At 40.8% G+C, this 16,406-nt stretch overlaps 1 protein-coding gene across 1 annotated transcript; it reads left to right on the forward strand.

Moving 5' to 3' along the window:
- Positions 1–6: 6 nt before the first annotated feature.
- On the forward strand, positions 7–15,605 carry MCOLN3 (mucolipin 3). Its single transcript, XM_031554859.1, has 14 exons — positions 7–66; positions 1,269–1,498; positions 2,776–2,943; positions 5,381–5,534; positions 5,993–6,077; positions 6,158–6,254; positions 6,856–6,955; positions 8,895–9,007; positions 9,088–9,237; positions 10,876–10,977; positions 11,089–11,211; positions 11,771–11,977; positions 12,373–12,502; positions 14,367–15,605. The coding sequence occupies exons 2-14, from the start codon at positions 1,271–1,273 to the stop codon at positions 14,384–14,386; spliced, it is 1,677 nt and encodes a 558-aa protein (XP_031410719.1). The 5' UTR covers positions 7–66; positions 1,269–1,270; the 3' UTR covers positions 14,387–15,605.
- The last annotated feature ends 801 nt before the right edge of the window (positions 15,606–16,406 follow it).

The following is a 16,406-nucleotide window of genomic DNA, read 5'->3' on the forward strand; positions in this document are numbered from 1 at the left end:
GGCCGCCGAGCCGCCGCACCCCGCCGGGTGCCGGAGCGCGGTGCGCGCAGCGGCAGCACAGCGCAGGTATTTGCGTCAAAGCCTTCGCCCTGGGCTGCGGGGCGGGAGGTGGGAGGCGAGCCCGGGGAAACCCGCTCTTCTGTCCCTGTTGGGTTCGGGGAGGGCTGCGGGAAGGAGGTCCCGGGGCGCTCCGCCGGCTGCAGGGCGTGGGGAGAGGGCCAGGCGCGGTGCGGTGAGGCGCTGCGAGGAGGGGACTGGCTGTGTGCGGCGATATCCCCGTGGGATCGGAGCCCGCGTTGTCTCAGTGTGCAGGCTGGCTGGAAAACGTGCGTTGCGTTTGTCTTGAGTGCCTTCTGCAGCTGATACCGTGAGGTCAAGAAGTACTTTTTTTGTTATCAGGAGCACGCACTGACAGCAGCGCGGCAGTGGCAGAGCATTTTGGTGTGGAAAGGCCCGATGTGCTGAGAGAAGGGTACACAGCCCCGCTGTGCTGCATCCCCCGGGCGGTGCAGCCTTGGGGAACCGGAGCAGGGTTGGGCAGGGCTCACCTGTCCCCATCCCTGCTGGAGGTGTCTGACCGCCGGGTCCGAACTTGTTGCCACCTGACAGCTGAGCTCCTCGTGATGCTTACCATTACCTTCGGTCTTACTGCCAGGTTCATGATCACTAGTGGTTTGCGTTCAGGCTTTTATGGCTGTAGCAATCGATATAGTTGTGCTAAGTGCCAGTTAGTTGCTCGGGTAATGTATCTGAATTGCACTTGGCACGCTGGGGTTTGCTTTCAGGGAAGAATGATGCTATCACTGACGTCTGAGAAAAGCACTGTTTGTCTTGAAAACTGCATTTCTTTTGGGTACTGGACAGCTGATGGGTATCTGTGGGGAACACCAATTCAAGAAAGAGATACGTGTCCAGAGTGCTGCAGAGAGGCTTTGGTGCTCTTCTGGGCAGGAGGAAGTGAGTCACAGTGTCCTGCATATGTGGTGCTGGTGTTGGGAAACAAGAGGGGGAGAGGTTTTCCATAAGTGACTGCATCATTCAAAATAGACAGAAATTCCATTTGTAATTGAATGTTAAGTTACCTGTATGGGTTCTGCCTCCAGAGCATGTGCAGCATTAGGAGTTAGCTCTTCAGCTCAGTGTGACATGTGGGTACCTTCACAGAAGACAAACAGCTCTGGGGCCCAGGTTGTCAGCGCAGGCTGATCTAATGCTGCTGTATTTATGCTTGCATGTTTTCCAACCGTAACAGACATTTGTTGTTTCAGCAATGGAGACTCCTGAAGTGGTCGGAAGCAGCTGCAGTGCTCTGGATGATGAAGGGATCTGCAGCTACAGACAACACCTGTCACTGCCACAGGAGCTGCTGGCAGAAGACCAGCTCAGGAGGAAGCTGAAGTTCTTCTTCATGAATCCGTGTGAAAAATTCTGGGCCCGGGGCAGAAAACCTTGGAAACTTGGGATTCAACTGCTCAAAATAGCAATGGTTACCATTCAGGTGAGTGTTGTTTAAGCAGGGACTCGATCCAATGAATTCAAATGAGGGGTGCAGATAACAAAGGCTTTTCCTTGGCCTAGTGTGTAGACTGAAGGAGGACAGACTGCAGAACGGTCTTGGTCACATAGATGTAGCGTAGATCTCAGGATCCTGGATGACACACTTCTCTCTTAAACTACTGACTGAAAAATAGATTTCCTGAGAGTGGAAATGAAAGAAACCATCTTCAAGGATTTTTTTTCTTCTCCTTTTCCCCTCTGATTGTTATCTGTCCCATTTTACAATTAGAAATAAAATTTTATGGTGGAAGAATCTAAATAAGATCTGGACTTTCCAGAGAAAATCTGCCAATAGGTAATTAAATCTTTGTGCTATTGATTTGCTAGTGCATTCCTGTGTGTCTTCAACATCCAGCTTGCCCACAGACTGCTTTAGTGTCTTTGTAACAGCTGAATTATCCTTATCAAAAACTAAATATCCAGTTTGCCCTGTGGCCATAAAGCTAATCTGTAGACTACTGGTTCAGACTTACCTCTGATGAGTTTCTTCACAATACTGTCAGACACTAGTTGTGAAACAATAGGTGCTGAAGAGAACTGTGAGCTCCTGCAAACAATAGAGCACATTCTTCTGGGAACCTTTCCCAGCCTGGATAGCAGCTAGCAGGGTTATATGGCAACTTCTTGAGCTGTTGCAGTATGTGACGGCTCTGAAGTTATCCTGTTAAAGCACCATTTTCATCTATTGCTATCAGTACACATTTTACTCGAACCAGAGAGATAGATGTTTGGTTGTTTTTTGTTTGCTTTTTTTTGTTTGTTTGTTTATGTTGTTGTGATGGTGGTGGTCTTTTGTTTGTTTATTAGTTGTCCTCAATTTGCCTTTTTCTGCACTGGAGTCAGGACTTCAAAATGAGGTCAACTTATGTCTTGTCCCACCTTTTTTCTCTGAGAAACACTTAAGTTTCCTAAGGCAAGTTATATTAGTGTCGGGCTGAAATAACAATCACATGTAACAGTATATGGGTAGATTGAATTTGAGATAGTATCCTTTTCTTTGTGAAAATGCAAGTCCTTAGCCAAGAAGCTGGACATTGTGTTAAAGGAATCATTGTTTCCTTCAAGCTTTCTTTTGACCAGCTCTGAAATGGAATATCCTGCATGTTAGTGCTGTTTACCAGCATGATGAGTGTAACTAGCTGTTTGTAGGACAGAATTTGTCTGTTAATGCAGAAGCCCAACTTGTCTTTGAATAGGAAATATAAATATCTTTTTCAGCTGGTACTTTTTGGATTGAGCAATCAAATGGTGGTTGCCTTCAAAGAAGAGAACACTATTGCATTCAAACATCTCTTTTTGAAAGGGTACATGGACAGAATGGATGATACCTATGCGGTATACACACAGACAGATGTCTATGACCAAATATTCTTTGCCATCAATCAGGTAAGGATTGTCACTGCAATGAATACAATATACATGCTCTTTACCTTGGTGCACTTTCTTCCTCTTTCTTTCTGGATTGTGTCTGAGCTTGAATACATATGCCTGTTGCTTAATACTAGAGTACTGACTTGCTTACATAGTTGGTAGAGGAAAAGGCTTGTGTCCCATCTATTGAATGGAAATTATAATGTGATATATAAGAAGTAACACATTTTGAGTTAATGTTGTCCTGGAGACTTACTTTTCATGAAAAGATGAGGTTCCAAACACTGCTTTTCCTATGTTTACAGGACTTTATGTTGAGATAACAAATTGGGATTGCTGAGTATTTAAGATTTTTTACTGAATGACAGACTACTCTGCTGGATTTTCTTAAAGACGAGGCTGTAGACCTGCCACTACCTTTTTCCTTTTTTTCCTTTTTTTTACCACTAGTAGTATATATTAGTTAGTTAGAGAGAGGAAAAAAAAGAAAAAAAGAAAGACAAAAAAAACCTGTAGCCAAGCCTACCAAAGTAAATGCTGTACAAAATGCTGGTCACCAGACAGGCTCTGAAGAGGAATGGCTCTTTGGCACATCCATGACTTTGAGTCTTCTGTAAAAGGCAAGTGTCGGAGGAACTCACTCAAACATAGTTGCACCTCCGTGCTTGCAGGTGAACTTTCACGGGTCAGTCCCCATCCAGAGTCAATGTACTTCAGCTCTTCAATTTTTCTTGCTGCGGGAGGCATATTTCCTTAGTGGCATTAAAGTAACATGGAGTTAAATGGAACAAGAGTGAAAGACTAGGAAAAACCTGAAATGACTGAGATCTTACTGTTCTTCCTGTACCATAAGTCATTAAGATAAAAAGTGTTGCTATATTAGTTGCTAAATTAGTTGAATAGTGTTAACACTTCAGGTAAAGCCATTTCTGGAATTAACTAGTGGAGAAATCTGCTGGTTTTTCAGCAAAAGAAACAGACAGGCTCTCATTGCTAGAGAAATGGACTTCTGCAGACATCCCTGGATCTAATCAATGGATTCTGTTCTCAATGAGCTGCTTGGATTTTAGCCAGAGTGCTTTGCAAATATTGAATTACACTTTTCTACAAGGATTATAAAAAGAAAAATAATACACAGCAAAAAGGCATTTAGACCCAAATCCTACACTTTTTGCTTTTGTCAAATACCTTAAAGCAGATGTGTCCAACTCATGGCCCTTGGGCAGCATGCGGCCAGGCACAGCTGGCACATCATGGCAGAGCCACCACTCTGCACAACCATCACTCAGCTCCAACTTAACACCAGTGCAGTATTAACCCCCTCTGGGCTAAAATCGGGACATAAGGAGAGCTTCAAGATTGCAAAAAATTATACAGATTTTGCTTATTTGCGACTCCATTTTCAGTCAACATAAACATATTACATGTGAATTTTCAAATAGAATGTACAGAATTGCAATCAAAAATCTGATCATCTGGAGCTATTCAGCCTGGAGAAGAGAAGGCTGCAATGTGACCTGATAGTGGCCTTTCAGTATCTAAAGGGAAGCTATAGAAAAGAAAGGGACAGACTCTTTAGCAGGGTCTGTGGTGATAGAACAGGGGGAAATGGCTTCAAGCTCAGGGAGGGTAGATTTAGGTTAGATATGAGGAAAAAGTCTTTTACAGTAAGGGTAGTGAGGCACTGGAACAAACTGTCTAGAGATGTGGTTGATGCCTCATCCCTTGAGACTTTCAATGTGAGGTTGGATCAAGCTCTGGGCAACTTGATCTAGCTGTGCATGTTCCTGTACATTGTAGTGGATTTGGACTAGATGACCTTTAAAGGTCCCTTCCAACTCTAAGGAGTCTATTAAAAAAATGTCACACATTGAACAGTTATGGAGACCAAACAGTGGATGTGAGACAGTGAGGTAGTGGGTGATGCATTTCAGCAGTGGCAAAAAGGACAGTAGGTCACCTCCACTGGCACAGATTTGTATGAGTATGGCATGCGGCCTGCTTCTCATTGCTGGTGAAAATGCACAGCTAATAGTGGTGACTGTGCTGAAAGAGAGTGTTTTGTAGCTGAGAATGTGCTCTATTCCATCCATAGTGTTATTTTGCTCTTTGTATCAGTTGTAGTTTCCATAGAAATAATTAAGAGGCATTACTTTTGGATTGACCTTTGTAAATGCAGTCCTAGACAATTCCTCTTTACTCAGTGCAGCCCAGGCAAGCCAAAAAGTTGTACACCCACGCTTTAAAGTAAATGAAAACTCAGCTGTAGTGTGGTGAACATTTCTAAGTTCTTTAGATGATCTTTTAAATAAAAAGAAAGGTTATGGCATAAATCTAAACTCTTGTTATCTTTGTTATCTTTGTGTGTGTGTGTGTGTGTTAGTTTGCTTCCCAAGAGATGGGTAGTTTTGGTGCCATCTAACTTTGTTAATCTCTTCGTTCTGAACTTTAGTACTTACAGTTGCCCAACATTTCTGTTGGAAACCATGCTTATGAGAAGAAAGGAGCAGAAGAGACAGCTCTGGCTGTATGTCAACAGTTCTACAAGCAAGGAACCATCTGTCCTGGAAATGACACCTTTGATATAGACCCAGAGATTGTGACTGGTGATGAATCTAATCTATTGTATTATTTCTATGGGAAGAGGGACCCGGCACTTAAAGATACATTCTTAGTGAACATCCAGTATTGTATAGTTGTATCAAATGATCTGTACTGAACTTACTACTAGCCAAAACTGGTAAGAAAACGAGTGTGTAACTAATCTCCCTTCCAGGGAAACAGTCCTTTATATCTACTGCTCAAAAAGTGACGTACTTAGCACAGTGACCCTACAAGGCTGATTTCAAGCACCTTGCCGCTGAATTCACGCTGAATAATTTGGCTGGTGTTCAGAAAGCCAACGTATTTGTAACCGAGACTCCAAAGTGACTCATCACTTAAGTATGCTATCTTTACTGCTCTAGTCAACTGCACTTCACAGCCGTGGGAGTGGGAAGGGTAGATTACAGTTAAAGAGCGTGATAACCTCTGAGATATTATTGTGAGTACTTATCCATTGCAGACTGCTTCTACATTGAGCCAATGATGTCTTTAGACAACAGAACAGTGGGAAAGCACAATTTGAATTTCACTCTGGATTTCCACAGGTAAGGAGGAGTAAATACCTCCTGCATTGATGTTTTTGTGCATTTTCTTTGCAAAAAACTAATGTGAGACCCTGTTCCAGGCTAGTGGCAGTGCAACTCATGTTCAATCTGAAGGCAATCAACCTCCAGACCGTTCGTCACCATGAGCTCCCTGACTGTTACGATTTCTCCCTGACGGTACACTGATGTCTACCCTGTGTCTTTCAGTTCAAAAATGAGAAACCATTCATCAGTTCAAAAATGAGAAACCATTCATGCTTATTTACTATATGCAGTCAGTGCACATGTTTTCTGAGGAGTGCTGGGCACCATTCAGTGTCCTCAGTGGAATCTGGATTACTCTGCCATGAATTAGTACCCTGTAAACTACTCTCAAGTGTTACTGTAGGTAAAGTTTTGAGCACATGTGGTACAGTCCTCATGTGCTTGTTCAGTTTACAGCTTTTGTAATCTAATCCCATTGAAGTATGGGAAGAACATGAACCTCTTCTCTTTAGAGAGATGTTTCTAGGAATGTGTTGCATTTTTTTTTTTCAGACCACAGGGATGTGGGGCTCTACTTAAAAGAATTCCACTTGTATTTTTGTATTTACTTAATCGAGTAATACCAGACTTGTTTTTCATTTTGTCAAGACTTAACTTGAGGAATTACTTTAATCACAAGCAACTTTCATAACTGAGGAGAATTATTCTGAATTATTGTGCTAACTTAGCAGTGCAATATACCAAATATATAATGTTTTAACAGTCACTTTTAATTAATTTTTTGTTACTACAGATAGTGTTTGATAATAAAGCCCACAGTGGAAGAATCAAAATCAGTCTAGATAATGAAATAGAGATCAGGGAATGTAAAGACTGGCATGTTTCTGGATCAAGTAAGTGATATAACTTAAATTTTCATGCTAGTTAACCTTTCTTTATTTAAAGATGAGGCACTATTGACATACATTGTCTAATAGGTACACTCCAAATCCTGCTTGTTTGTTTGCTTGTTTTTCCTGAAGAATTGTTCTTAAACAACTGTGAAACCTTGTACCATCGATACTGTCGCACCAAAATGTTTTCATCATGCTGGTTTTGGCTACTGAGCTTAAGCTGCTCACTGTTTACAGCAGGCTGTGAAGCATTGCTCTAGCACCAGGCAACAGAAGGACATGCGATAGTGGTGGAAAGTTGAAACTGATTCACTCTTATTTCAGGACTTAACAGGAGGCAGATAAGGAAGCACTATTGCGCTGCTAGGAAGGGCTGCTAGAATGAAGTAGCTAGAAATACTCCTGATTGCTGCTTAAGCATAGTTTAGTGTGTATCTGAGTCTAACTGAGATGTGCACTATGGTTGAGTATCTATCTTAAATAGTTGATAATAGGAGCACCCTTTGTTGGGAGCTACTATCTCCAGTCAAAACTTTGCCAGAGATCTTTGTAAATTGTAGAATCCCTTTGAACACCAGAAGCTTGCAGGATTTTAAATTCCACTTGTTTTTCACTGAGGTATTTATTTATTTATTTATTTATTTCTGATGAAAGAGGTCTATTTTTCTATTTTGTTGCATTAGGAAATTCCCTTGTAAACAGCTGGCATTAAGAAAAAGAGAGTTGTTTTTTTTAAGATTCTAGCTGGAATTAATTTTATGAATTCAATGAAATGCATCACAGAGGATGAAACACACTGTTTAAGCAAACGTACGATCTGCTTAACATTCAGCTGCTTTTTAGATGCCATGTTATAAATGTACACCAGATGGCATGCTACCTCTAAGAGATTACTTGTGCAGTAGGATAAGGTTTTGATAGCAGGCCTCTATAATAATCTGCATTTGACATTGATGTAGATTGCCTCTGTTACTGTTTTCAGTATCATCTCCTGAAGTACTCTGTACTATTTTTTGAAAGCTAAACAAAAATACGCAGGCAGTGATGTCAAATGCTGCTATTCTGAACCATGAAGAACAACCTGCAGAACCATCTTGTTTGGCACCAGTACATGTGTTAGAGACTCCTAAACAGGAAGAAGGTGGATTTTTTCTGGATAGTTGGTATCTCTGTGATGTCTACTAGAGTATCAGCACCCCATTTTGGAGACTTGCTGCTGCCCATTCTTTCATCCTTCGCATTAATTTCCTTTAGTTTTTTTTCTAAAATGTAGTAATTTTTTTAGAATTAAAAATCAAATCCTCATACTAACTCCATCTAGATTCTGCTATATGATAAGGATAAAAAGGAAAAAGATGTCTAGCAATAGTTTTGGTGCAAAAATTGTCCATAAATGATCAAGAATGTTATTTTTATTTTTTATTTATTTAGTTTTTATTTGAGTATTTATTTAGAAAAAGATACGGAGAGATCATGTCTAGCTTAGTGTTGGTCATAGCTATCTGAGTAGTAGTGCAAACTAAGGACAGAACAGCCACCTGATAGTAAAATTCTGTTCTGGAAGAGAAGATACATATTGCAAAATTCCTGAGATTGTTTTTTTATACAAACGTTGTGTCTTAAAGGGCCATTCCAGTGCTTGCAAAATAGACAAGTTCTACCTCCCATTCTGCAGCCTTGTAAGACACATTCACATGCTGATGTATGACATTTTTGAGGCGGTGTCAACCTTTCTAGATTAACTGGAGTGGTATTGGTAGTGCAGATATACTTGTGTGTCTCTTGAAAATGTCAGACAAGCTTTTGTGGGAAAAATGCAAGGATAAACATAGCAAACATCAAAAATTGATTCATTCTTCAATACTCAAGATGAAATTAATCTGATAATATATAAATGCATGATTATATATATAGAACATGTATGTTTTTGTTCCTGCAGTACAGAAGAATACGCATTACATGATGATCTTCGATGCTTTTGTCATACTGATCTGTCTGAGTTCATTGATCCTTTGCACGCGATCAGTAGTCAAAGGAATTCGGCTCCAAAGAGTGGGTATAACTCTTCCTTTGGAAAGTCTTTATGTTTTGCATTAGTCTAATGAACTTTTCCCTCTCTTCCTTTCCCCCAGGAATTTGTAAGTTTTTTCCTATATTATTACAAGAAAGAAGTATCTCACAACGATCAGATGGAATTTGTCAATGGCTGGTATATCCTCATTATGGTTAGTGATGTCCTAACTATCACTGGATCAACTCTCAAAATGGAGATACAGGCCAAGGTAAGATACTTACACTGTTAGGTGGAAGCAATGCTGGCTATTTCTGTCTCACCTAGGTTTAAATCTCTGAGGTCTCTAGGCTGGCTATACTTTATTCCAACTGGCACAAAATTTCAAAACTCTCTTTTCTTTTCTGGAATTATAACTCAGGTGTATTGTTTCCAAATATCCCTATATATTATAGTTCTAACTCTCTTTGCTCCTTCCAAGTGTCTCAAAGCAATAAAATTATTTCATCTCGGAACATTTAAGACTATTGACTTCCTCTCTGCCCCATTTAGGATCAGTTAGATTTGCTTACTTTTTTTTTTTTTTTTTTTAATTTTAGCATTTAAGTTTCTATACCACATTTTAAAAGTGCTTAACTGGCACAGAGATTTTCTTCTTAAGCATCACTTTTCTGCTTTCCTAGCTTATGGTTTCCAGCATGTACCTAACACTCAAGCCACAGCCCAGTTTTAAGCCTTCAATTTCTAAAATAAACTAACTACAGAAAATAAATAAATAAATATGAAATGTTGGGCAAAAAAAGTTGCAATATGTTACACTGAAGCACTCTAGTATTCAGATCGAGTTGTTTTTTTTTTTTACTTGAATCTCTATCAGACTTTGAAGCATAGCATTGCAACACAACAGACTTTGGACAGTAGTGATGAAAGGACGGAGCTGAAATCAATCTGGTGACTGCTTGATTATCACACATTGCTCTATCTTACTTTAGGAGTTGTAAACTTAGAAGTAGAAAGGAACTAAGATGAGAGAGGTCCATGCTCACTCAGAAGAGGTCCATTCTCTCCTGGAAAGTAGTGAACACTTTTTATTCAAGTCAGCTGTCCAGATGTGAGCATTTTGGAAAAGAGCTGCAGTTCAACGGACAAAGTGTAGGGTAACTTGGATGACAATGGACCAGTATGTATATAGATGGAAAAAACCCAGCTAAGTGCTGATAAAATATACATGAAGCTCTGGTTAGAACTAATTAAAAGCTAATTATTCTTCTCCTTGACAACTTCCTACACCTCACAGGCCTTTGCTATGTAGCAAAATCCTCCTTAGTATTTATTTGAACTCTGCTGACACTTCAAAATATATATTAAAAAAAAAAATAATATGTATATATATATAAAGCTTTATCTACATCCTGGAAGAGCTGTTTTTGCTCTGTAGTTCTAAAATCAGGTTTACACTGTACGTTGGGATGTGGCAGAGAGATTCCCAAGCTGGTATGGGGAATCTGCTGTTGCAGTTGCAGCAGATTGCAGCAGCAGTGTCTGCAGGTCTGGGAACAGCACGAGGTGTTTTCAGGGCCATGTGGCAGGACCTGTTGAGTTTTGCATTGAGAGGGGATGTCTGCAGCTGCAGTCCAGCTGTGCTGTTAGCAAATAACTTAGCTCATGGTGAGAATCTGATTCATCAACAGTAATTTTTAAAGGCATGTGGAATGAGTAACACTTTGAAAGTTCCCTTACTTCTTGGTGGCACTTCTGCCCTCTACAACATATTATCCCAAACTAATTTCTAGTGGGAGAGCTTTTTAAGGAAAACAAAGTTTCATGTTAGATCTTTGTAGTAATGAGAGTTGCAATTTAAAACCTGTCATTTGTTATAATACTTGATTCTTTTTTTTTTTTCCTTTAGAGTCTGACAAGTTATGACATCTGTAGCATACTCCTAGGAACATCCACTATGCTTGTGTGGCTTGGAGTCATTCGCTACCTAGGTTTCTTTCAGAAGTATAATGTAAGGATCTCCTGAGATCTTCATGCTGTTGGTATTTATTCTGTTTGCTGCTATAAGACAACACGAAGAAATGCCTGGTTGAATTCTTAATGTTTGCATTCCTTTCTGCAGCTTCTCATTCTAACGCTGCGAGCAGCATTACCCAATGTCATGAGGTTCTGCTGTTGTGCTGCTATGATCTATCTAGGCTATTGTTTCTGTGGATGGATTGTACTGGGGCCATACCATGTGAAGGTAATATACTCAAGATTAAAAATACAATGTAAATAATAGAATAGGTTCTAAATAAATGAGAGTTTACTGCTGTTATCTTCTAAGTTTCCATGTCAAGACTTCCCTTAATACAAAAATCATTCATCTTCAACATGATGCTACTGTTTGAACAGCCTGACTGTCACAACATGGTCAGATTTCCCTCTGGTTGTGAAAGCTCTGAGTCAGGAGTGGAAGCTGCTGTGACTTTCAGTCATATGCTGGGAGTCCTGCGTGGTATTTTGAGAAACAATTTTGATCTCACAGAACAGACTAAAGCTTTGGAGATATTATCCTTTTTAAAGGTGAAATTGGCTTATCAAATAGGAAGAGTTTACAAAAGAATGGATTGATTGCTTTTGTGTATAGGAGGGACCAACTGCTCATTCCATAAGTGCCTTCTGGTTAGCACTACATGTTGTCATGCTCTGGGTGCACAAAATGTTCAGAGGAGCCAGTCAACAGCCATATATCTCCTCCAGGTTATGTACAGTCTAAGGCCCCAAATAAAGTGGCAACGGATGTCCTTGTCTTTTTCCAGTTCCGTTCTCTGAATGTGGTTTCTGAATGCCTCTTTTCATTGATAAATGGAGATGACATGTTTGCCACTTTTGCAAAAATGCAGCAGAAAAGTTACTTGGTTTGGTTATTCAGTAGAATCTACCTCTACTCCTTCATCAGTCTGTTCATCTACATGGTGCTAAGTCTCTTCATTGCACTCATTACAGATACATATGAAACTATCAAGGTAAGCATGAACTCTTAAAATTTGTTTGGAATAAAAAAGACAAGATTGGTGCTATCCAGACTCTCATCCCCCTTGATATTTTGGCTTGCTGTGCAAGCCAGTTTTATGAATGAATATAAAAGCTATTTTTGAGGGCATGGAGTGATTGCAAGAGATTTTTAATTCTTTACACTTTGGTTTTCTTATAAGTCTATCTGATTTCCTCTCCTAACGGATGCTTATTATCAAAAAGTAGAAATTTCATATTCAGTTCTCTGAATCTTCTAATTTCATGCTTGAATAATACCTGAAAAGTGTTCTGGGGAGACAAGTCTCATTTTATGTTCTTATTGTATTGCTTTAGGCTATTCTGTGCTTTAGCCTTGTTAAAGGTTTAACTAAATATCAATTTTTAGCACTACCAACAAGATGGCTTTCCAGAGACGGAACTTCAGAGATTTATATCACAGTGCAAAGACTTACCAAACTCTGGAAGGTACAGATTAGAAGAGGAAGGTTCTGTATCTCTCTTCTGCTGTTGTAATGGTAAGTACCTATGTTAAAATTATACATTAATGTATACGCAAATGCAACACACCACAGAATATCCCTGGTGTAATATTTATGAAGCATACTTGATTTGGAGGGGCAAGGAAAAAAAAACAACACTGAAATAATAAGAAACTATTTGCTCTATAATGAATGCTTTATAATGAAACGCTGGAGTGAAAAGTTTGTCACTGTTGCCACTGCTAAAACATGCCACCCACTGCCTCACTGTGCTCACATCTGCTGTTTGGTCCCCATAAACATTCAGCAAACATCAATGAATGTCAATGGGTGCCATTTTTTCCACATGGAGGATTTCAGTGACACACCTTTGCTTTGTACACACTTCCATGTCAGTTGCCATTCTGTCAGACTGCCCCTCTGCTGCCATCTATCACACAGAAACAAAATGTAACAGTATATTGGTGGGAAGGTTCAACCATTACTGTCATTCCCACCAACATCCGACTGACATTGTGGGCCAACATAATAAAACAGGAGGCATTACTTTCAGAGCAGTCCTTGTAAATACACACAGTAACTTGGGAACCCTGTATGTGTCATGTGCAAATATTAATTCTTTCTGTACCAGTAGTCGGGACGTGCTGAAATCATTCTGTGTTCTTTTATCCACTTTTAAATTGTACTTTACCCAGAGGTTTGCAAATTTAGATGGTAGCAGGCCAGAAACTTTTGGAAAAAATCAGCTTGAAAAGATTTTAAAATAGCACACAGCTTAAGTATTATTATCACAGCACTTAGAGAATGACTGCCTAACTTCCACTATAGAGAGCGTAATGCTTCAGTTACCTAACACTTTGTTTCTTCAGAACTACCAATTGCAGGATATGTGGTTTATATTTAACCCAGCTGGCTGCAGCTCTGAGCCTTGCTTGCAGAAGGGCCCCTTGGTGCGGGAGCCTTAAACACTTGCAGTTTCCTAAAAAGATCCAAGACATTTGCATCTCCTTGTTATGGGTTTTTCTGAGTGTGGTGTGTTGTTAATTGTCACGTATCTATGAAGGAAAGGACATGGGGGCATGTTTTGGAGCCAGGACAGAGCAGAGCCTGCAGCAACATCGCCTAGAGCTGAGAGCCCTTGTTCCGACCGGTTGCCTTACTTGGGATGAAAGTGTGGGATGAAGTGGAGCAGGCCTTCTTGCTCCTGGGTAAAGGGCGCTGATGTTAATATTTCCTTTTCTGTGCACACCTCTCCGTGTAGTCAGGCAAGAAACTAAACACGAGGCAGGGATCAGGACTCTAGAAAAGCATTTGAAAGTTAAAAAGATTGCTCTCAAGCAACATGTTCTTCAGGAGGACTGGGCAGCCCACAAAGCCCTGGATGCAAATTGAGCTGCAGGCATTGAAGTACCTGGTTTTGGACCCTTATTTCCTAACTGATTATTTAATTATTTTATTTTGGTGGCAAATGTGATCCGTCTGTGTTCCTCATGCTATGCAGGTTAGTGCTCCAAACTGCTTATATCTGGAAGTAGTATGATTCCCTGGAAGCTAGACCAGGGGCTGACTTTGCAGTTGCCTAGAATTAGTGGACATTGCTCCTTCAGCTCAGTTTTGTGTGTTCTGGCTTTACTTTGAAACAACGATCTGTGGGAACAAACAAGTATCTCAAGTGGTAAAGATGATACAGCTTCTGTTCCTTTGATAGTCACGTGGCCCTGCAGTACACATGGGGCTCCTCCTAAGTCTTTCACATGTGAAAAATGTTTTAAGATGGTTCATGGTAGTTTCTTACCAGGCAGATAATTAGATAGTTCAGATGCATTTTCAAGGCTTCTTGTACAATTTAACTATTATTTTGGTATGTGCACCTGATGTTTTTTCCCCTTCTCCTGCACAGGTCCTAGTGAACATATCTGATGATCTGTGGGAGCATACCATGGAGGCTGTGAAGCAGCACACATTGCAGGAAGTGGGTAGTATAGAGCTGGTGGAAAATCTTACACTCTAAGTCTAAATGCTTTTCCCCAAAACCAGTGTAAACCTGTGGCAAAAGCTTGTGATACACTTGCAGCCTTTCTGGTCAGGCGCTCTCACTTCTAGCTCAGGTTTGTTTGTTTTTTAGCTTTGTTCTGTTTGTTTCCTCAGTTAAAATTTGCTAGACTGCAAAGGGCATTAACAAGCTGTCTGTGTTCAGACTTGGCTAGACCACATGGGTAGACTAGGAAGGCAGTAACTTTCAACACAAAGAAATAATGTCAGACAACAGTGACTTTGAGCATCAAGCTAGCCCTCAGTACTAAAGGCATTCTCTCTCATGCATTGAATGAATTAAAGCAGTCTGGTGCCTTCAGCAGTTTTCTATATCTGTAATACTCATGAAAAAAATTAAACCTATGAAATTTGGTGAAACTTGTTTGTGGAGACAGTACAGTGGATTGATGTACAAGCCATTCAAATATGGTTCTGAACATCAACCAAACATTTGTATGAAGAGAAGCACCATCTGAGGAACATGGCAGTCTCCTCTCAGAGAGGTGAGGACATGAAAGGCTGGAAATGAAGTCAGAGGGGTGAGGTGAGTGGAGAGATGTGGATGTCCCAGCCCAGAGTCCCTTGCAGCATTCTGCTCAGCAGTGTGCTGACCTTACATTTTTTAAGGAATAGTCAGGCAGAAGCACATTTAAAGTATTTATTTTTAAGTAGAGAACTTCCTTTAGTGTACTGGTCTGTAAACCTGAACTAAGGTAAAGACATAGACTCTGAGAGTCACATCTCACCACACATTAGAAACTGATGTTTCATACCAAGCTGTATGACCTGGTACTGTCTGTGGCTGTCAAGAACATTAGATCTTACAGAAGTTCAGTTTTGTCAACTTAGTTTATATAATTTGTTCATTGTGGTACCATGCAATGGATGCCTTATTTCCTATAGTCTCTTCACTACAGGAGCAGAATAGAAAGACAAAGGAAAGTATATTTTAGATAACTTGCATTTTAAGCAACAATCCCATAAGTGTGTGTGAAATCATGCAATGAAATTCTGTATGCTGAACACCAACACAGTCAGTGGACACTAAACACCTTTTGTCTGGATGTTTACCTACTGCAAATGCACTACAATAAACACCTGCGGTTGCGATAACTATTGTGTGTATGGGTAGTCATTTCAAGAGTAAATATTTTGCCAGGTTAATATATAAGATTAAAAATGAACAATATGTACTATTGTACATTATGTAATTTCTGAAGCATACATACAGCGTGCAGATGTGCACTGCCTGGAGCCAGGCTCCTTCTTGGGTGCCGCAGCGAGGAGCTGGTCTCCCCTAGCTCTTGGTAACAGCTGTGCAGAGTGTCATGGGAAGCAATAAGTGAATGCAAAGCCTTGCACTACACGTGCTTTTGTGCTTAAACTACTCTGCCAGCCACTTGAGGTTGTGGACTTCTGAAGCTTTTCAAGGATGTTCATGGCATCCTGGCCTTGAAAGGCAGACAATAAGCAACCATGTGTTCTGTTGACTCTTTCAACTGCTTACAGATCTTTGACAACACGTAATGTAAGAATATGCATGTATAAGACCTGGTATGTGTGGAGGGGCTTTTAAATCTTTCTTCTCAACACATCGTATGCTGGTTGTCACCTCATCGAGCTAAGAGCTGGGCCACGGCTTTCATACCAAGGCTTCGCAGGTGACCGGGCACAGATGAGAGCTCATCATAGCCGCTCCCGGCGGGCAATAGCCGCTCGGGTCGTTTGGGCCCGGCCCACGACGCACCCTCCTCCGCCCGTGCCCTTTAAGGGACAGGCGGGGCTGCGGTTCGGTGGGTTGGGGTTGTGCGGTGAAGGTTGATCGTTCTGTAGCAGACCTCGTCCGTCTCGCCGGGGGCAGCGCGACCCGCGCCGCATGGAGATCTCCCTCAAGTGCCTGCCCGAT

This window comes from Meleagris gallopavo, chromosome 10 (assembly GCF_000146605.3).
Source record: "Meleagris gallopavo isolate NT-WF06-2002-E0010 breed Aviagen turkey brand Nicholas breeding stock chromosome 10, Turkey_5.1, whole genome shotgun sequence".
In the NCBI taxonomy this organism is placed as follows: Eukaryota; Metazoa; Chordata; class Aves; order Galliformes; family Phasianidae; genus Meleagris; species Meleagris gallopavo.

What these genes read in the sequence shown, in the direction of transcription:
- MCOLN3 (XM_031554859.1), top strand. Translation starts at nt 1,271, where the DNA reads ATGGAGACTCCTGAAGTGGTCGGAAGCAGCTGCAGTGCTCTGGATGAT. An exon ending in TGGGGCCATACCATGTGAAG is followed by an intron (nt 11,212 to 11,770) that starts GTAATATACTCA and finishes GTCTTTTTCCAG; the next exon opens with TTCCGTTCTCTGAATGTGGT. An exon ending in TCTCTTCTGCTGTTGTAATG is followed by an intron (nt 12,503 to 14,366) that starts GTAAGTACCTAT and finishes TCTCCTGCACAG; the next exon opens with GTCCTAGTGAACATATCTGA.